General features: G+C 34.9%; 1 protein-coding gene across 4 annotated transcripts in view; it reads right to left on the bottom strand.

The window, feature by feature from the left end:
• The window catches only part of DNAI4 (dynein axonemal intermediate chain 4), a 57,550-nt gene that overhangs the window by 18,461 nt on the left and 16,284 nt on the right, over positions 1–22,805 (bottom strand). For 3 of the 4 annotated variants that reach the window (XM_084872593.1, XM_084872595.1, XM_084872596.1), the window contains 5 exons: positions 20,554–20,693; positions 16,572–16,766; positions 10,738–10,932; positions 5,275–5,483; positions 1,099–1,185 (listed from right to left, as the gene is read on the bottom strand). In XM_084872593.1, coding sequence (XP_084728719.1) covers positions 1,099–1,185; positions 5,275–5,483; positions 10,738–10,932; positions 16,572–16,766; positions 20,554–20,693 — 826 coding nt within the window. The remainder of the gene's footprint in view (positions 1–1,098; positions 1,186–5,274; positions 5,484–10,737; positions 10,933–16,571; positions 16,767–20,553; positions 20,694–22,805) is intronic. The other variant, XM_084872594.1, reaches the window with a different exon arrangement.

The following is a 22,805-nucleotide window of genomic DNA, read 5'->3' as shown; positions in this document are numbered from 1 at the left end:
ACTGAAGTGTAGTTTAGTGCCAATGGAGTTAGTCTACATTAAGTTCCTTTTCTCTTCCTAAGTTTCAGAATAGATAAGAACAAAAACCTCGTTTCCCTTCCTTTGATGAATTCTCAGAGCGCAATAATTTTAATAAATACAAGATGGGTTTCTACAATAATTATCATATATTGGCAACTTTCAGTAGTATTTGTTTGATCAATACAGGTATATATTCTTAAAGAAACAAATAATGGGCTCCAAACAAATTATCTAACATATATATTCCTGTATGTTTCAAAACAAAGATAAAAGAAGCTCCAAAACTCTCTAAGGTACTTTCCTACAATTCTGTCAACCATTTTGTTTGTTTGTTTCAATGTCTAATTTAAATCCTTTCTTGTTTTTAACACCCTACATGGAAAAGAAGACAACCTACTGATGATGAATATTATACCAATCCTCCTACCTGTTTAAAATTGCTTTTCTTTTATCCTATATAAACCCATCTTCCTAACAAAAGTGGGAATATTTATAAAAACTCTATTTTTATATGCTCTCCTGATCCTTTTCTAGGTTTTTTACTTTACATTTCAGTTGTGAATTAAAACTAAATGTAAAGCTATAAAGTAACAAATTGGGGCAATTTAGCACACACACACAAATGATTGATTCTTATTTGTTCTCTTTGAAAAGTTTATGGCAATAAGATGATCATATTAACCTATTTTATATCAGTTGAGGATAACAGAAATCTATCTTATAGGGTGATAAGGAGTTATTCATATATTAAGAAACAACCCACTATTAAATGAAATGTAATTTTTAAAGTTTATTGGGTTTTTTTGGGGTTTTTTTGCAAATTCATTCTTTGTAATTAGCAGTGATAAATAATAATGGTTCAATTTTGGATCAACAGATGTAGTAGTACATAGTAAATGCTCAATAAATATTTATTGAATGAATTTGTAAATGAACTTAATTTATCCTATATAAAAAAGAACACATTTTAATTATTATGTACTTAAATAAAAAAAGTCTTGCTTGAAAAATTATCTGCTTTATAATCATGTCAACATTTAATTAAATAAAAATGGGTCTTCATTCTGTTTGAGTTACCATGGGATTTTTTATTGACCAGCAGCAAGCTAATCCTTTTTTTTGCTCTTTAAATCCAAAATGCCCATAGCCAACCGCCAAAAGGTCCTGAAAAACAGAAAACTGTATTTAATATAAGAGAGGGTGACATGCAAATATTTGCAAATTGTGCATAATATATGAGAGGGTGACACACAAATATTTGCAAAATATGCATATTAATGAACTGTGTTTAAAATAGTGATAAAACATTTCAATTAAGATTTTTTTCTAAATACTAGTATACTCTCTATTTTACTTTAAACCTTCGTCTTTCTAAGCAAAATTATAATGATAATCAAATTTTCAGATTAAAGAATAAGTACCCCCAAGGAATGAATTGCTAACAAGTTCCTTTACATCTATATCAGTGGTTGGCAAACTGCAGCTCACGAGCCACATGCGGCTCTTTGGCCCCTTGAGTATGGCTCCTCCACAAAATACCACATCCTGGGCAAGTCTATTTTGAAGAAGTGGCGTTAGAAAAAGTTTAAGTTTAAAAAATTTGGCTCTCAAAAGATATTTCAATCGTTGTACTGTTGATATTTGGCTCTGTTTACTAATGAGTTTGCCAACCACTGATCTATACTAATAAAAGGGTAATATGCTAATTAGATCAGACATCTTCAGGATGTTATTCAGGACCTCCTTCCTGATGAAGCTGGGGCTGGAGGGCCTGCTGGTGGCCAGAGGAGGGAAGCCTGGGCCCCAGGTGCCGGAAGGAAGCTGGTGCCTGCAGCCTGGGGAAGGGAGGCTTACTCTTGCACAAATTTTCATGCATCAGGCCTCTAGTATTGAGATAATCTTCCAAAATTGCATTATTACATTATAATATCCCTTGGGTTTTTTTAGAATGACCAAATCATTTTGTAAAATAAAGGCATTTAAGGTAAAGACAAGTATCATAAAATGATTGTGTCTCCTCCCTCAAAATTCACATGTAAAACTCATAATCCCCTTTGTGATTATATTTAAGGATAGGGTTTTTAGGAGGTAATGAAGGCAACATGAGGTCATAAGGGTGGAGACCTAATCTGATAAAATCTATGGCCTTATATAAAGAGAAAGACACAGAAGAGCCCTCTCTGCTATATGAGGACACAGACATCTGCAAGCCAGGAAGAGAGGGTTCCCCAGGAACAAATCAGCTGGCACCTTGACTCTGGACTTCCTAACATCCAGAACTGTGAGGAAACAAATTTCTATTGTTTAAGCCACCCAGCCTACAGTATTTTATGATGGCAGCCTGAGTTAATGAATAAAGCAGGTCATTTCAAGACATGCTTACATAAGTATAAATAGACAAAAGTGAATGATTGCACTGGCCAGTGTGGCTCAGCTGATTGGGTACAACCTATGCACCACAGGGTTTCCAGTTGATTCTTGGTCAGGGCACATGCCCAAGTTGCAAGCTCGATGCCCAGTATGGGGCGCAGAAGAGGAAGCCAATTGATGTTTCACTCGACCAAAATGAAAAGACAAACCACTGAATTGGAGAACATATTCACCATGGTACATCTGATGAAGGATTAATATCCAGAATTTGTAAAGACCTTGTAAAACTCAACACCAAAAATATAGACAAGCCAATTTAAAAATAGGCAAAGGAGCTGAATGTACACTTTTCCAAAGAGGACATACAGATGATCAATAGACATATGAAAAGATGCTTAACATCAATAATCATCAGAGATATGACTGCAGATTATAACCACTATGAGATATCACCTAAAACCTGTCATAATGGCTGTCATCAATAAATCAGCAAACAAGTGTTGGTGAGGATGTGGAGAGAAAGAAACCTTTGTACACTGATGGTGGGAATGCAGATTGGTGCAGTCACTATGGAAAGCAGTCTGAAGTTTCCTCAAAAAATTAAATATCAGACTGCCATATGACCCTGCAATTCCACTTCTGGGAATGTATCCAAATAAACTTGAAACACCTATTTGAAAGAATATATGAACTTTGTGTTCATTGCAGTATTATTTACAAAAGCCAAGATTTGGAAGCAGCCCATGTGTCTATCAGTAGATGAGTGGATAAAAAGGCTGTGGTACATTTACACAAGGGAGTACAAATTGGTCATAAAAAAGAAGGAAAGCTTACCCTTTGCAACAGCCTGGATGAACCTGGAGAGTATTATACCAAGTGAAATAAGCCAGTCAAAGAAAGACAAGGCTTTTACTTATATGTGAAATCTAATGATCAAAATACACTTTAAAAAAAATAGAAACAGATTCATAGATACAAAGAACAGACTGAATGCTGTCAGCGGGGATGGAAGTTGGGGGGGCTGGGTGAAAAGGTGAAGAGGTTAAGGAAAAACAATATAAGGAAATGGGGGGGGGTGGAGGGAGGTAGAAAAGGTAAAGAGGGGTGAATGGTGATAAAGAGACTTGATTTGGGGTAGTGAACTCCCATTACAATACATAGATAATGTATTATAGAATTGTACACTTGAAGCCTATATAATTTTATTAACCATTGTCACCACAATAAATTCAATAAAATAAAATCTAGTGTATTCAGTTTCTAAATAGAATTCATATGTTTTTTTATTACAGTTATTATTGATTTATTAAATCTCACTTATCTATGAGATGTTCTCAAGAATAGTGTGATAAAGACAAATCCAAATTAAAAGGATTTTAGTTTATTAAAAATAATATACAGCCCAGCCAGTGTGGCTCAGTGACTGAGTGTCACACTATGAACCAGGGGGTCATGGTTCCATTCCTGGTCAGGGCAAATGGTGGAGTTTCAGGCTCAATCCCCAGTGGTGGGCATGTAGGAGGCAGCCAATCAATGATTTTCTCTCATTATTCATGTTTCTATCTCTCTCTCCCTCTACCTTCCTCTCTGAAATCAATAAAAATATATACCTCTTATAATATGTTATTTATGCTTCAACAAAAATAATTATAGACCTTCTGTTTTGTAATAATCATAACAACTACCATATTTGCATATAGCACCTTAAAAGACGTGGCAATACAATAATAAGGCTAATTCTTAAACATGCATAATACAACTTAAACCAATAAATCAGTTTTGTTCACTTTAAAAATACACTAAATATCTATTCCAAAGGTATTGCTATTACATAAAAGGGTTTCAGAATAACTAGTTGAGAATCGTGTCTCCAGAAGCCTTTTATAAACCCCAAGAGAAAATAACTATCATTACTGCTGAAACCGGTTTGGCTCAATGGATAGAGCGTCGGCTTGGGGACTGAAAGGTCCCGGGTTCGATTCCGGTCAGGGGCATGTATCTTGGTTGCGGGCATATCCCCAATAGAGGGTGTGCAAGAGGCAGCTGATCGATGTTTCTAACTCTCTCTCTCTCTCCCTTCCTCTCTGTACAAAATCAATAAAATATATTTTTGAAAAAAAAAAGAAAATAACTATCATTACTTTATAATCATCTCTTTTTTACAAGCAAATGAATCATTCCCCAATTTGATGATTCATTTAATTTGTCTCAAGATGATTTTTAGCAGTTAGTATTTAAAAGAAAGAAACCTGGAGGTAGATGTTTGGGTTTGAACTCCAGCTGTTTTACTTAGAGTGTATAACTTTGGGCAAGTTGTTTATCCTTTCTGTGCTTCCATTTCCTCATTGACATAATGAAGCCTAACTCACAGAGTTTTTGTATTAATACAAATAAAATGCAAATCTGGATACCTGAGTTTAGTAAATCTTGACATAAATCAATTATATACTATATTATAAATCAATTATATACTATATTCTAGTTCACTTCTCAATAACACATACGGATTCAAGGGCACATTGCCCAGGGTGTGGGCTCAATTCACAGTAGGGGGCATGCAGGAGGCATCCAATCAATGATTCTCTTTCATTTTTGATGTTTCTCTCTCTCCCTCTCCCTTCCTCTCTGAAATCAATCAATCAATCAATCAATCAATCAATATATAGACATATAAAGATAAAAATGGTCATGTCTATTAAGGGAGAAAAATATTTTTCATAATTATATGCATTTTCCCTGTTTTGAAACATGAATTCTCTTTAGTCGTTTTAAAACTAGGGGTTATGTTTAAATACTTGCCTAATAGAAAATAAATATTCCTTAGGACTTGATAGTTTCCCTTAACTGCTAGAGATGGAATTGTTAAAATATTCGATAACTTACTGGATTACTTTTATTCCAGGCAAGGCTGCTCACATTAAGGCCTTTGGTTAAGTCACAGGAAAAGGACCAAAGTCGTTCCAAATTGGCTGGTATTGTTGATTGTTCTTCACTGATTTCTATGTCTTCTTCCTCTTCCTTCTTAATCTCTTCCTCTACCTGTTCAAGTTTTTTACCTTCTGAAAGGACTTTAGCCCCTTCAGGTTGTGTTTCTAAAATTAAATCAAATAAAAAAATTATCACCGGCCAGCTGACTCAGTAGTTGGCATCTACCTATGAAACAGGAGGTCATGGATTCTATTGTTGGTCAAGGCATATACCTGGGTTTTTGGCTCAGTTCCAGTGTGGGGCATGCAGCAGACAGCCTCGCATCATTGATGTCTCTGTCTCTCTCTCTCTCTGTCTCTCTCTCTGTCTCTCTCTCTCTCTCTCTGTCTCTCTCTCTCTCTCTCTCCCCTCTCTGAAATCAATAAAAAATATATTTAAAAAATAATATTATTCTCTTCTAATCTATAGGACCCTGCCTAAAGCTCCAAACAGCATCTCTACCACCAACACTACAAGCACCATTGGATCTGCTGGATCATCTGGCCCAAGTGACAGGGTACATTGAACAGTTCTGGCTGGACCTGTTGCAGAATCTCCTATTCTTCTGGCTTCCCCTCAAAACTAGCAGATTTTCAGGTCACTCAACAAGCCAGAAGAGCACATCCAAATGAGGAATACATTGCCACCAAAATGCAAAGAGTTCCATTAGGCATTGTGCCTCTTTTATGGTTGCAAGAGGGGCTGGAAAAAGTATATCAATAAAACAGTCATAAACATCTGTGTGCAATTTTTTATGTTGATATTAGTACCCACTATTTCTTAGTGTTAAATAAGAAAAAAAATGTAATTACCATACTCAAAGTCATAAAAATTAAACTTGTAATTTGAGAATTTCTTATCAAGAAAACTCAGTTCCAGATGGTTCACTAGTAAATTTTATCAAGCAATTAAAGAAAAATAATACACATATTTCTGGAATATAGAGAATGAAAGAAAATTTTCAAAACTCATTTTATGTGTCTATCATAGCACTGATACAAAAACCCATTAAGGGATTTACAGGAGGAAAACATCGCAGAAAAATATGCTGCATGAACTCAGTGCAAAATTCTTAACAGAATATTAAAAAATTGAATATACCAACATATAAAAAGGATAATACAATATAACCAAGTGAGGCTTAACCATAAGTATTCACTTTGTTCCAGCATTTGAAATCAAGCAATGTAATTGGCTACATTGACAAATTAAAGTAGAAAATTTATATGACCATTTTAATGAAAAAATTTTGAACAAAATGCAACACCCACTTATCTTTAAAAATGTCGCCGGGACCGGTTTGGCTCAGTGGATAGAACGTCGGCCTGTGGACTGAAAGGTCCTGGGTTCGATTCCGGGCAAGGGCATGTACCTTGGTTGCAGGCACATCCCCAGTAGGGGGTGTGCAAGAGGCAGCTGATCGATGATTCTCTCTCATCGATGTTTCTAACTCTCTATCCCTCTCTCTTCCTCTCTCTGAAAAATCAATAAAATATATTTTAAAAAAAAGTCTAGCAAACTAGAAAGAGAAGGAAATTTTCTCAAATCAATAAAGTGCATCTACAAAAAAACTGTATCTAATATCAAATTTAACAATGAAATATTGAATCTTGCCCTCTAAGTCCAGGAAGAAGTTAAAGATATTTGCAGACTTGGTGCAGGAAAAGATTTCTTAGAGAGGACATGAAAAACATTAACTACAAAAGAGAAAGCTGAAAGAGAAGATCTCATCGAGAAAAAGAAATCATCAAAAGACAAATGTATTGGCAAGCCAAAGACTTAGAGAAGATAGTTGCAATACATGTATCTTTCAAAGAGTTTGTATCCAGCCCTAGCCAGTGTGGCTCAGTTGGTTGTAGTATTGTCCTGTTCACCAATAAGGGGCAGGTTCAATTCTCAATCAGGGCACGTACCCAGACTGTGGGTTTGATGAGTGCAGGAGACAATAGATCAATGTTTCACTCTCACATCAATGTGTGTATGTGTGTGTGTGTCTCTCTCTTCTCCCTTCCTCTCTCTCTTAAAAGGGGGCAGAATACCTTGTACCCAAAACATATAAAAATAAGTTCTGACAACTTGATTTAAAAAAAAACAAAAAACAAAAAACTCAATATTAAAGTGGCCACAAAATATGCTCAGCCAGTGTGGCTCAGTGGTTAAGGGTTGACCTATGAACCAGGCAGTCACAGTTAGATTCCAGGTCAGAGCATGCCCCAGTGTGGGGTATGCAAGAGGCAGCCAATCAATGATTCTCTCTCGTCATTGATGTTTCATCTTTCTCTCTCTCCCTTCATCTCTGAAATAAATTATATATATATATATATATATTAAAGTAGGCACAGAATGAAAGTGATAGTAAAAAATATTTTTAAAATATTAATAAAAATATTTTAAGTAGGCAAAGGACTTGATCAAACATAACACAAAATAAGATTTACAAATGACCAAGAAAAGCAGATGGAAAGTACTTAATATGACTAGTTTTTAGGGCATTGAAAAGATTGCCAACATGAGGTATTATCAAGAATATAAAGCAACTGATACTCATATTGCTTGTGGGTTGTAAGATGGTACAAATACTATGGAAAGGTATTTTTCAGTTTTTTAAAAAATTAAACATACTAGCCGAAACCGATTTGGCTCAATGGAGCATCGGCTTGGAGACTGAAAGGTCCCAGGTTCGATTCCTGTCAAGGACATGTACCTTGGTTGTGGGCATATCCCAGTATGGGGTGTGCAAGAGGCAGTTGATCGATGACTCTCTCTCGTCGATGTTTCTAGCTCTCTATCTCTCTCCCTTCCTCTCTGTACAATATCAATAAAATATATTTTTTTAAGTGAAAAAAAATTAAACATACTAGTAATTCTACCCAATGATCCAACAATTTTGTCTCTAGGTAATTACCCAAGAGAAATGAAAACATGTCCAGAAAAAGACACAACAATGATAATAGCAGCTTTATCCATAATAGTTCAAAACTGGAAACAGTCTAGGTACCTATCAACAGATGAATGAATATACAAATTATGAGTGTTTTCATAAAATGGAACAGTACTTGGGGGGAAAATTAACTACTTATATACACATCAACCTAGATGAATCTCAAAAACATTATGTTGAATTAAAAAAGCTCAACACCTAATAATACTTACTATAGGAACCCACTTAGCTGATACACTAAAACAGCTAATCAATAGAGAAATCAGGTGAAAGCTTTCTATGGAGGAGACGAAGTAAACTGTAACTGGAAAACTGCACAAGGAAACTTTTTTCTTCTTTTTTACTTTATTAATTAAGGTATTACATATGTGTCTGTATTCCCCTATTAGCCCTCAACCCCTCACTCATGCCCTCACTCCCCTGTTGTCTGTGTCCATCGGTTAGGCTTATATGCATACATACAAGTCCATTGGTTGATCTCTCTCCCTTACCCCACATTCCCTGCCTTCCCTGTGAGGTTGAAGGTCTGATGGATGCTTCTCTGTCTCCAGATATGTTTTTTTTCATCAGTTTATGTTGTTCATTGTATTCCACAAATGAGTGAGATCATGTGATATTTATCTTTGACTGGTTTATTTTGTTTAGCATAATGCTCTCCAGGTCCATTCATGCTATTGCAAATGGTAAGAATTTCTTTTTTTTTTTTTTCTGTAGCATAGTATTCCATTGTGTAGATGTACCATGGTTTTTTATTTTATTTTTAAAAATATATTTTTATTGATTTTTTACAGAGAGGAAGGGACAGAGATAGAGAGCTAGAAACATCGATGAGAGAAAAGTATCAACCAGCTGCCTCCTGCACATCCCATACTAGGGATGTGCCCGCAACCAATGTACTTGCCCTTGACCAGAATTGAACCTGGGACCTTTCAGTCCGCAGACAGATGCTCTATCCACTGAGCCAAACTGGTTTCGGTGTACCACAGTTTTTTAATTCACTTATTTGCTGATGGGCACTTAGACTGTTTCCAAATCTTAGCTATTGTAAATTATGCTGCTATGAACATAGGGGTGCATGTATCCTTTCTGACTGGTATTTCTATTCCTATAAGTGGGGTCACTGGGTCAAATGGAACTTTTGGGATTGATGGATATATTCTCTATTTCTATTAGGGTATTAGTTGCACAGGCTTATATATTTTCAAAATGTATCAAACTACATAGTCAAAATATCTGTATTTCATTGTGTATAAATCTTACCTCATTAACAATTTTTCTATGGTATTTTCACTTCTTAGATATATTTAAAGAAGTGATCTATCAACATTTAATTGTTTTTAAAATGTCAAAATGCATAGTATAAAGTAAATTTCAACCTTATAACTCTTTAAATATAGGATTAAAAGTTTATGTATCTGATGAAAACATCAAATATCAACCTGATATGAGAGAAAGGAAATAGTTTTTTAATATTGTTGGATCTATGTAAATAAAAGGTTTATAGCCATTTGTCACACATGCTATTTTGTAACCTGACTTTTTGATGTAGGCATATAGAAGTTTGATTTTTACTTGAAAGATCAAGAAAGATTTCATGAAGCAGCTTGCTCTAATGCATTCTTGAAAGGTGGGAATACAATAAGCAAAGATGATGGGTACAAGGGTGGACTGGCAAACATAGTACAACTAAAGGGAAGGCAGAAATGTTCAGGTTTTGTTTGGGGGTTGTCAGGTAAGTATAACATGGATAACTTTTAGGGTCTCTAAAGTCATTCCATGGGATGAAATAGTCTGTGGCCATACTGTAAGCATATTTGTATGATACATATGAAGTTTGTAATGGGAAGGTTCTGAAGTTTTTTAGCAGCTAAATGCCATGTTCAAACCTGTGTTTATGATACATCAGCATGTTAGGATGGTAGAGAGAAAAGAATTGGAATGGAATCAAATCTTGATTGAATGCCTAGCTTTGTCATAGACTTTGTAACCTTATAAAGTTTCTATAGCCCTTATTTTGTTCATTCAAGTATTGAAAGGTTGAATTAGATAACCTCTAAAATCTTTCCAAATATTTGAGGTCTTGTGAGATGGAATTTGTAGCAATGAGAAGAGGAAGAATGATCCCACAAGAAAATTAGTAAGAGGCAATAAAGGCCAGAACCTGGGAGGTATCAAAGACAATGAAAGGGAAGTCTGAATAGGAGAGAATATTTAATGCAGGGCCAAAGAAGCCACAGATGCTTATGAGTTTTAAATCTAAGGAACTACGACTTGCTATGGGCCCTCTAGTCTGAATTCTGAGACTTGCATTTTTAGTGCTAAAAGCTATATAAATACATCTTCTGGTAAGTGATATCCCAATTGATGTTACACTTAGAAGTAATAACATCATTTAATTTTTAAAATTAATTGAGTTTGTTTAAATTTTTTTTAAATACCTTTTAGAATAGGAAGCTGACGATAAGCTGCAAGTTTGGGTTGAAATACGTTTTCCATTAGAACTCGTTCCATAAAAAATAAGTCCTGATGAAACTTATCAGATCTGAATATTGCTTGTGAGTAGTCTTCTTCTTCATCACGCTTTTTAGCCAGAATTGCATTTTCTATTTCCATTATAGAACTAGCTTCACTATCTGTAAAATGCAAACATAATGTAATGATAAAATAATCCAAATAATATTAGATGATTCATGCATTCTAAATATTAAAAAGTGACATTTTGTCATTTCTATTTGTTTTCTTCCAGGATTCAACAACTTCAGGAGACATTTGTTGAATAACTTTTATGTACCAAGCACATGCAAGATATACATATATTATCTCATTTTGGAATTCTCAACTTAAAAATGTACTATCTTCCCATAGATAAGCAATGATAACCTCATGAGGTAATTTTCATTCATGTCTATAATTTTTATTCCAATAAAAACAAGATAAGTCTTCAAATAGAGATCCGATCTGATTGTTGCTTTATAAGAATATTATACTATAACTGTGTTAATTTTTTATTGATGCTAGAGTAATTTATAAAAAAAACTTAGTGGATTAAAAACATGCATTTTTAGAGTGCTATAGTTTAGCAGTTTGAATGCAGGTCTCACTGGGATAAATCAAGAAGTCAGTAGGATATTGTCTCTTTCCAGAGGGTCTAGAGAATTGGTTTCCTTATCTTTTCCAGCTTTGGACCCATCCACACCCTTCCCCCATTTTCAAAGTCACCAATATTACATTTCTCTGAACTTCTGTCATTGCATCTCTCTCTGAGCACAGCTGGGAAAGGCCCTCCACTTTACATACATGGGATTAGATGGAACTCACTTGGATAATGCAAAAACATCTCCTTTGAAGACCTTTATTTCATCATATCTGGAAAGTCTTTCCTGACATGTAAGGTAAGATATTTATAGATTCCAGGTATTGGTATATATACATTTGGGAGGAAGTATTATTTTGCCTACCACACCCTTAGCAGACTCTTACTTTAAAAAACAAATAAAGGGATTAAAACTTCCGAAGCATTTTGAAAGATGGCTGACAACTGCAAGATAGTGTGTGAGAGAACAAAGGGAGAGTGTGTGGTTGCACAGGGAGTGTTTGTTGGAAAGAGACAACTATATAACCAGATACCCGGAGAAGAGAGATCATAGGGAGACAAAGAAACAGCCCGTATATGAAAGAAAAGTGGGCCTCACTAGAAAAGGAAGTAAGCGAAATGGAGGCAAGCAATCTGTCAGATAAATAATTCAAAGAAATGGTCATAAGGTGGATGAAGAGAATGGAAGACAAATGCAACAATATGAGTAAGAACCAAGGGGGAATAAAGAAGAACCAAGAAGAAATGAAAAATGACATCAGTGCTATAAAGAATTCAATAGAAAGCATCAACAGTAGAGTAGAAGAAGCAGAGGACTGCATCAGTGAGCTAGAAGACAAGGTAAGAAAAAATATTCAAGTAGAGCAGCTTCTAGAAAAAAAAATTAAAAGGCAGGAGGAAAGCCTAAGAGAACTTTAGGACAACACGAAACAAAACAACATCCACATAATAGAGGTGCCAGAAAAAGAGGAAACTGAGCAAGGAACAGAAAACCTGTCTGAAGAAATAATGATAGAGAACTTCCCTGATATAGGGAAGAAAAAAGCCACACAAATCCAAGAAGCTCACAGAGTCCCAAACAAAATGAACCCCAAAAGACAGATGCCAAGGCACATTATAATTAACTTGGCAAAAACCAATGACAAAGTAAGAATCTTAAAAGCAGCCAGAGAGAGACAGAAAGTTACCTACAAAGGATTCCCCATCAGACTAGTGGCTGATTTATCAACAGAAACACATCAGGCCAGAAGGGAATGGAATGAAATATACAAAGTCATGCAAAGGAAAGGTCTGAATTCAAGAATACTGTACCCAGCAAGGCTATCAATCAAAATTGAGGGTGAAATCAGGAGCTTCACAGACAAAAAGGGACTAAGGGAGTTCATTACCACCGAACCAGCAATGCAAGAAATGCTAAAGGGTCTGCTGTAAAAATAAGTAGGAAGCAAAGAAGGAGCACAGGAATAAAGAATAAAAATGGCAATAAACAAGTACTTATCAATAATAACTTTAAATGTAAATGAATTAAATGCCCCAATCAAAAGACATAGGGTAACTGAGTGGATAAGAAAGTATTATTACAAAGGATTGTTAAAAAATACTATGAACAACTCTATTCCAACAAACTGAACAACCTGGAGGAAATGGATATATTCCTAGAAAAATACAACCTTCCAAAACTCAATCTGGAAAATCTAAACATCTCAATAGGCCAATAACTATGGAAGAAATTGAAGCAGTCATCAAAAAGCATCAATCAAACAAAAGCCTGGGGCCAGATGGCTTCACAGAGGAGTTTTACCAAACATTCAAGGAAGAACTAAAACCTATACTCCTCAGACTATTCTAAAAAATTTCAAGAGAAAGGAACACTTCCAAGCTCCTTCTATGAAGCCAGCATCACTCTAATACCAAAACCAGATAAAGACAACACAATGAATGAGAATTACAGGCCAATATCCCTCAGGAACATAGATACCAAATTCCTAAACAAAATTCTAGCAAATCGGCTCCAGAAGTACATCAGAAAGATCATACATATGACCAAGTAGGATTTATCCCGGGAATCTAAGGATGGTACAATATCCGCAAATCAATAAACGTGATACATCACAAATAAATTGAGACATAAAAATCACATAGCCATATCAATTGATGCAGAAAAAGTATTTGATAAAATCCAACACCCTTTCTTGATAAATACTCTCAACAAGGTGGGAATAAAAAAATCATACCTCAACATAATAAAAGCCATATATGATAAACCCACAGCAAACATCATATACAATGGGAAAAAACCTAAACTATTTCCACTAAGAATAGGAACACAACAGGGATGCCCATTCTCACCATTCCTGTTCACATAGTACTGGAAGTATTATCCATTGCAATTAGATAATTAGAAGAAACAAAAGGCATCCAAATTGGAAAAGAAGAAGTAAAGTTGTCCTATATGCAGATGACATGATACTGTACATTAAAAAAAAAAAAACAAAAACAAAAAAAAAAAAAAAAACAAAACCTAAAGACTTCATAAAAAAACTAACAGACTTGATAAATGAATTTGGCAATGTAGCAGGATAAAAAATTAATGCCAAGAAATCTATGGCCTTTCTATACACCAATAGTGAACTTACAGAAAGAGAGACTAAAAAAGCAATCCCATTTATCATCGCACCAAAAAAATTAGGATACCTAGGAATAAACTTAACTAATGAGGTAAAAGAGCTATATGCAGAAAACTACATAACACTGAAAAAAGAGATAGAGGAAGACATAAACAGATGGAAGAACATACCATGTTCGTGGATTGGTAGAATCAATATCATTAAAATGTCCATACTACCCTAAGCAATCTATAGATTCAATGTACTCCCCATTAAAATACCAACATCATTTTTCACAGACCTCAAAAGAACTTTCAAAAAATTCATCTGGAATTTTTAAAAAGTCCCTGAATAGCCACAGCAATCCTGAGAAAAAAGAACAAAATAGGAGGGTTCTCAATACCAGATTTCAAGCTGTAATACAAAGCCACTGCTCACAAGAACAGATATATAGAGTAATGGAATAGAATAGAGAACCCAGATTTCGACCCAAACCACTCTGCTCAATATTTTACAAAGGAAGCATGAGCATACAATGGAGTCAAGACAGTCTCTTGAATAAATGGTGTTGGGAAAATTGGACAGATACATGCAAAAAATGAAACTAGGTCACCAAATTACACCATACAAAAAAATAAGTTCAAAATGGATAAAGGACTTAAGTAAATATCAGGAAACCATAGAAATACTAGAGGAATCCACAGTCAGAGAGATCTCAGACATATGCCGAAGCAATTTCTTCACTGATACTGCTCCTAGGACAATGGAAACTAAAGAGAAAACAAACAAATGGGACTACATCAAAATAAAAAGCTTTTTTACAGCAAAAGAAACCATCAACAAAACAATAAGAAAGCCCACTGTATTGGAAAACATATTTGCAAATGTTATCACTGATAAAGGTTTAATCTCCAACATTAACAGGGAACTCATACAACTTAATAAAAGAAAGATAAATGACCCAATTTAAAAATGGGCAATGGACCTAAATAGAAACTTTTCAAAAGAAGACAGAAGGAAGGCCAAGAGATACGTGAAAACATGCTCAAAATCACTAATTATCTGAGATATGCAAATCAAAATGACAATGCAGTACCATCTCACACCTGTCAAAATGGCTATTATCAACAAATGACAAGTGCTGGAGAGGATGCAGAGAAAAAGGAACCCTCGTGCACTGCTGGTGTGAATGCAGACTGGTGCAGCCACTGTGGAGAACAGCATGGTCTTTCCTCAAAAAACTGAAAATGGGACTCTCATTTGACCCAGTGATCCCACTCCTAGGAATATATCCCAAGAAACTGAAACACCAATCAGAAAGGATATATGCAACCCTATGTTCATAGCAGTTCAATTCACCATAGCTAAGATTTGGAAATAGTCTTAAATGCCCATCAGCAGATGAGTGGATTAGAAAACTATGGTACATTACACAATGGAATACTATGCTGCTATAAAAAAGAAGGAATTCTTACTATTTGCAGCAGCATGGATGGATCTGGAGGGAGAGCATTCTGTTAAGTGAAATAAGCCAGGCAATGAAAGAAAAATACCACATGATCTCACTCATTTATGGATAATAAAGAACAGTTTAACCTGATGAACAAAATATAGATACAGAGGCAGTAAAGCATCAAACAGACTGTCAAATTATAGCAGGAAGGCTGGGGAGTGTTGAGGCGGGGGGTGTGGGGGGAGAGATCAACTGAAGGACTTGTATGCATGCATATAAGCACAATCAATGGACACAAAACACTGGGGGTTGGGAGGATGAGGGCATGCTTCAGGGGGTAGAGGAGGCTGGGGAAAGGTCAATGGCGGGGGGGGGGGGGGGAGTTATATGTACTCTTATATGGAATACTTAAACAATAAGAAATAAAAAAATAATAAAACTTCAAAAAATAATAAAGATAAATAATAAATAAAGGAAATCCTGCTTTCATAAAGATGGCTTAGATGTTTTTGCCTGTTCTTCCTGATAACTACAATTAAAAATCCTGGGGGGGGGGGGCGGGATATATATATATATAATTATGAAAAGGCTTTAAAAGACTTTGGAAGAGGAAGGTATAACAATTAGATAAGAGTACTCAGAACCCAAGGAATGACACCGTTGTGAATTCCCTGGGTTTTCTTATTGCCACATATATTCTGAACATAAAGCTGAAGAGGCTGGCAAATTTAATGAAATTGAATTTGTAATTGTAAATCTCACCCACCCCCACCCCCTACCCCCCAGCCCCGCCAAAAAACAAAAAAAAAACAAACTCCAGGCCCAGATAGTTTTACTGGAGAATTCCACCAGACATTTAAAGAATTAACATTAATTCTCCACAACCTCTTCCAGAAAATAGGAGGGAAAAGAAACATTTCTAATGCAATTTATGACATTAGTATTCAAAAAAACAAAGTACAAAAGAAGATATAAACCAATGTCCCTCATGAGCATAGACATAAAAATACTATTCATGTTCCACCAGAAAGAAAATTATAACTGCTTTAAAAAAAAAAAAAGAAAGAATTTATTAAAAATGTCATGTGACAAATCCCATTCAAAAAATTGAAATCTTACTTTTTTCTATAGTACTTCCTGGCCCTCTTCGGTCCTGATCTTTAGAAGGTAGACTGGCTCTACTGCTTGCATCAATTACAGATCGTTTTATACTTGCTCTACTGCTTGAGTCAATTATAGATTGTTTTACTGGTAAAGATGCAAGCTCCAGAGCATTATAAGAATCATACAAATCCCAAGCAGTAGACATTATGCCTAAATAAAGAGACAGGAAAGTAAAAATTACTATAAACCAAATTCTAATATTTTAGTTTACACATACTCGTCAAAGCAAACTCTAAGATATCTACTGTCTGGGGGGTGGGGGGAGGAGGGACATTTAACCACAATGGCAGGAAGTGGATAAAAATAAAAAAGAAATAAATCATGAAGACACCTTCAGAGATCCTTAGGCATCACACTCGTAGCATCTAGACTTTAGTGGCAGCTCCTAATTAGCCTTACCATCCTTTCTGATTCCCTTACTCCCCCCCTCTTCATCCCCCGCTGGCACAGCATCAGCTCATCAGTTTGTCAGCTGACATGAGCCCAGACAATCTATAATAATAAAAGTGTAATATGCTAATTAGACCGTACAGCCAAATGACCTTCTGGACATCCTTCCAGATGACCTTCCAGATGAAGCCAGAGCTGCGAGTGCCGGCCAAGGCACGCAGGGCGGCCACGGCCAAGCCCCTTGTACCGATTTCGTGCATCAGGCCTCTAGTCATGTTACATAACAAGGTTTACTATTCCTTTACTAAGGTTAACAGATAAGAACATGTTATATTCTCCAGAACTTTGTATTTATAATCATCTAATTACATTTTATCAAGGAAAATTTTCTATATACTTATTGAGAAAATGACAGACCCTGTTTTCATAAAGCTGACAGAGTAGTAGGGTTTTGAACTTCTCTTTCAATTTTTTGTTTATATTTATTCAAATGAGCAAATATAACAGTCTACCAAAAACAAACAAACAACAAACAAAAAACCTCCCAACCCTTAGATGCTGATCTAAAAATGAAAGGCTTGTATAGCAATTATTTTATCAGTGACCACATAATAATATATTCCTACATGCTAAACTTTCATTTAAAGTAAAGGATTTCCCCCCTGAAAATAAAAACAGGATCTGGATCTAATAAAAGCTTCATTGTCAGAAGCTTTTATTCATGAAAAATGAAGGCTCTGTATTCTCTGGGGTTTAACAAGGTTTTCAATTAGTAGGAGTGTTAACTCGCATTTCATAGTACCATTTCTATCTTATTGAATTCATTTTAATAGTATCTAGCAAAGTCATACACAGAATAAATAGTATATTTTGCTGAATTGAAAGGGATATAATTTCTATGTTCATAAAGTAAAAGATCATAGAAAGAAGTCATCTTTGAATATTAAATTACCTAATCTCCCCCCCTTTACCTGATAGTTTATTAAGTTGAATTATATTGTTACATGGCCACTAAAAAAATAATTCCTACATAAATGAGTATGCATGTTATAAGTGAGCAATGTAAAATGTTAGAGTGATTTACAATTGTTTCTTCTTTGAAGATAACATTGGTAGTTTTACTTTGGGTACCATGATTATATTTGTTCGTTTGAATGAAGTAATTTTAAAAATAGAAAATCTCAAACCACATCCATAATATCATGGACAAGATGGTATAATAAATTGTTATAACCTTCTAATTTTATATTGTTGCATACTATTAAAGAGACCAATGTTAACTAGTATCAGAAAAAGTATTTTTGAGTCTCAGATATGCCTAAATAGTTTTCTTATATTTAAAAGTTTCTTTCTACTAATTTAATTCAGAGTACAAAAGAGTAGCAATTGGCTATATAACATTTACTGAATAATAACTTTACTTTTTAGCTGAGTAAGAAGACATGGTCATTTGAAAAAAAAAAAAAAAAAAAAAAAGGTAAATATGACTTGCATGTCCATCACCCAGAGATAACTGCTAACATTCCAGTGTATGTCCTTCCAGATTCACATATAAATGTATTTGTATGTAAACCAATATGTATATATTTTAATAAAATGAGCTCATATCACACATACTTTGATAAAAAAAAAAACTTTTTTATTGTAGTATCACATGTAGAAAACAAAGTAGCTTTATGAAATTTACAAAGTTATAAGATTTAACTGTATTTTCAAAAGTTAGCCAGAAACACAAATACACTTATTCTGTTATTCACTTATTTGTGATGCCATTTTTATTATAAACTAGAGGCCCAGTGCACGATTGGAATCCTGTGAGAGGTGCCCTGCCTCCCGCTGTGCAAGGAGGCACCCCGAGGGGGGTGTGGCACAGGACCTGTGCTTGACTCGCAGGAGTCAGGCCGGACCAGCGCTTCAGGGGGCTGGGATCTGCATCTGACTTGCAGCATTCCCCCCCCCGCCCCCCCGTCCCTGCCCCCTACATGTGTCCATTCTGGGGCCACCAGAGCCACCGCACTGGCTCGGGCAGGCCTCCCTGTCTCTGTCTCCATCTCTGCTCTGGGCCTCACCTGAGTGCACAGCCTCCTCCTGTCTGGTCTTGACCCGTTATGGCATCCTGGCCTAATTTGCATATTACCTCTTTAAATATATAGATTACTACTTATATACTGTTCAGTGGGAAAATTTTTCCTCACTTTTTGTGAATCTTTACAGAAGAAACGTCACTAACTTAACATTCTGGCCTTTGCCCTTCACTTATGCATTACCAGGGAAAGAGAAATGATTAATCCTGTAGGAGAGTTTAGAAGGAATTTCAGTTCAGTCACTTCTGGATCCTTTTGTTAGGCCTGCTCATTTGCAGAAAGCATTCATTCTTATCTGTTCTCACCTCTACAGAAGAGGTCTGATGTTGGCTAGTTGTGCCAATCACTATTGGTAAATTCTATTCTGGAGATAAGATATAACAAGCCCATCTAACTGCAAATTGAAGGCTACATTTTTCCATTAACTTTACCAGTAATAAACGTAATATTTTGATTTCCATCTGTCTGACTCCTAAATCTCTTTCAATTTCATTGAAAATAGGTGAAGGAAGAGATCTATAAAACCTTAATATTTGCTTGATTTGTATCCAAATTCTTTAGTATAAACTGTCTTTTACTATTTTAATAAAAATTTTCTTGTAAAATATATACCATTCACCGAAAAGTGTATAATAATATATGTGTAGTGTCAAGAAAAAGTTAACACCAGCTACTTATCAACCATAATAAGAAATTGAACATCTCCAGGTGCTTAGAAATTCCTTGGACATTCTCCTATCACAGCTTTCTTCCTTCTAGCTACCTAGCTTATAGTTTTGCTGAATTACAAAGGCCATTATGATTATAACCTTTCTTCTAATTACCCCTTTGCCAACACTTCACAGATTTTGTACTATGCAGTGTTTTCAGGGTTGTTAATTTATAAACATTGAAAGATAGTAGTTACAAGAACAGGCTAGAACTAGACTACTGAGGGATATTAGTTGTCTGTAGTACTAGCTGAGTGACCTTGGTCAAGTTAGTTAATGTCCCTTTGCTTATTTCTTCCTCTATAAAATGGGGAATAATAATAATACCTACTTCATAGGGTCATTGTGAGAATTAAACCAGTTAAAGGTCTAAAATAGTGTAAAAGGCCTAGAATAGTATCTGCTTCGCATTAAATGTTATTAGTTGTACATGATATTCTTTATAACATAAACAATTATTCTATAACATTTCATAAACACTTGAAGAGTACAAAGTTCTATGACATAGTTTGTGTAAAGATAAAAAATGATAATTATGTTATTTAAATCTTCTATATCTATGTTTATTACTAGTTAACTCAATTGTCATATTCTGAAAGCTATGTATCACAGTACTCAGATACTATTGTGATTTGACAAAATTATTTCTAGTTTTTGCTTTATATATTTTAATATTTACTTATTAATTGATAGACTCATATAATGCATATTAAAACATGATAGTTTATTAAAGTAGAATAAAACATAAATTACCTTTGTTTTCCTTTATAATTCTGTCACATTGAACATCTTTATTCTTCGGTGCTCCATTAATAGTCTGCATCATTCTTTCAACATATAAGTCATTGCCTAATCTATTTTTACAAAGGTTCTCATAATTCTTGTTTCTCTTCCTATAAAAAATGTAATATATTAAACTAAATACAAAAATTAATATTACTACACATATCATCTCTTTATATTATGCATTTTCTTTAAATGACTTTCTTAATGTGGACTGCACCAGAAAGGGAGAGATCAAAAATCTCCTTAGGTAGAGATTGCCTTTTATTAAACTACCAACAAATAAGTTTTTTATTTTATACCTCCCAATGTCACTACTACTTTCATTGCCCACCCAAAATATGTTAAGACTATCTCCACAAAGATTTGATAAACTTTGATATAAACACTTAAAGCTATAAATTTTCCTCAATGTACACTTACTTTTGTAACATCCTGTATTACTTTCATAATTACTTAGTTCTGAGTATTCTCTAAATTTCCAGTATGACTATTCCTTTGATTCATGAAGAATTTAGGAAATGTGCTTGCTAACTTCCAAATGTATATGTAAATATGTGTCCATATTTTAGTTGAGATTTATGTTATTAATTTTTTTTGTTGTTATTGTTAATCCTCACCCAAGGATACCTTTCCATTGATTTTTAGAGAGAGTGGAAGAGAGGGGAAGAGACCGAAGAGAGAGAAATGCCAATTTGAGAGAGATATATCAATTGATTGCCTCTCACAAGTGCCTGACCAGGGCTGGGGATGGAACCTGCAACCCATGTATGTTCCCTTGGCTGGAATCAAACCTGGGACCTTTCAGTCCTCGGGCCGATACTCTGTCCACTGAGCCAAGCCAGCTAGGGCTGTTACTAATTTTTATCTTCATTCCACTGTGTTTAGAGAATTTATTTTTTTATGATTTCACTTCTTTGAAACTTTTGAAACTGTCTCATGGCCTTGTGCATGGATGGTTTTTATGAATGTTCCATGTGTGCCTGTAAAGAATGTAGAGTTCTATGTATAACCATTAGATTATATTTTTGGTTCAAATTTTCTATATCTGTACTAAATTTTATCAGTTGACCTATCAATAATTAATAGAGGTATGTTTAAATATTTAATTTAAAGGATACTTATCAAGTTCCCAATTTTGCTTTATATATTTTGGAGATTATCTTATTATAAAAATTCAAGTTTAGAATTATTATACCTTTCTGTCATTATGAAGTAACCTTCTTTATCCCAAATAATGCTGTCAGTTTAATTGTTTCTCTATAGATGATATGCTATTTCTTTTAAAAATCTTTTACTATTTGTTGTTGTTGTTATATGCTCAATACAGCACCAGTATAATGCACTCAGTTCTTTTCTTTTTTTCTTTAGATTTTTAAAATATTCATTTCTTTTTCAGTAGAATGGTGTCTTTAAATAGTTTGGGAAAGTCCTTACCCATTCTCTTTACATAGTAATTCACCTCTATTCTTTTTATTCTGCCCTTTTGTAAATGACTAACTGTATATTAGGTCTTTATTCGATTGTCAATATCTTTTTTAAATTTGTCATACTTAATATCCCATTCTTATTTTGTATATTATACATACTTTAATTCATATAACTTATCCAGATCTTTGTTTGTATGTCATTCAGATGCATTTATTAAATCTATATTCTATTATGGCTTATTTAAATTTAATGTACTTTTTAATTACAAGAATTAAGTCAGTGTTTACTTTTTAATTACAACAAGCAAACCCTTCTCTTCTTCCTCACTTCCTCCTTTCTCCACTGCCTCACTCCCTCCCGTCTCTGCTGCCTTGCTCCCTTCTTTACCACTTTGCTTCCTTCTGAAGTGCTTGGCATCCTTCTATGCCGTCTTCAGTCTTCACTAAGCCCCTGTGTATGCAAATTAACTGCCATCTTTGTTTGGTTAATTTGCATGCTCACTCCTGATTGGCTGCTGGGTGTGGTAGAGGATGGTCAATTTGCATGTTTCTCTTTTAGATGGTAATACTAGAGGCCTGGTGCACTTGGAAGGGAGGGGGCAGTCCCCTCAGCCCAGCCTGTGTCCTTTTGCAATCTGGGAGTAGGGGATGTCTGACTGATAGCTTAGGCCTGTTCCCCATGGGCCCACTCCCCATGGAAGCCAGCCTAAGCCATCAGTAGGACATCCTTAGCGCTGCTGCTGAGGCTGGAGAGGCTCCCACCACCACTGCTTTGCTTTCCAGCCATGGGTC

Source organism: Pipistrellus hanaki (assembly GCF_964339955.1).
Source record: "Pipistrellus hanaki genome assembly, chromosome: 2".
NCBI classification, from domain to species: domain Eukaryota; kingdom Metazoa; phylum Chordata; class Mammalia; order Chiroptera; family Vespertilionidae; genus Pipistrellus; species Pipistrellus hanaki.
The sequence above is the reverse complement of the archived record's forward strand: the minus strand, read 5'-3'. Positions and strand labels throughout refer to the sequence as shown.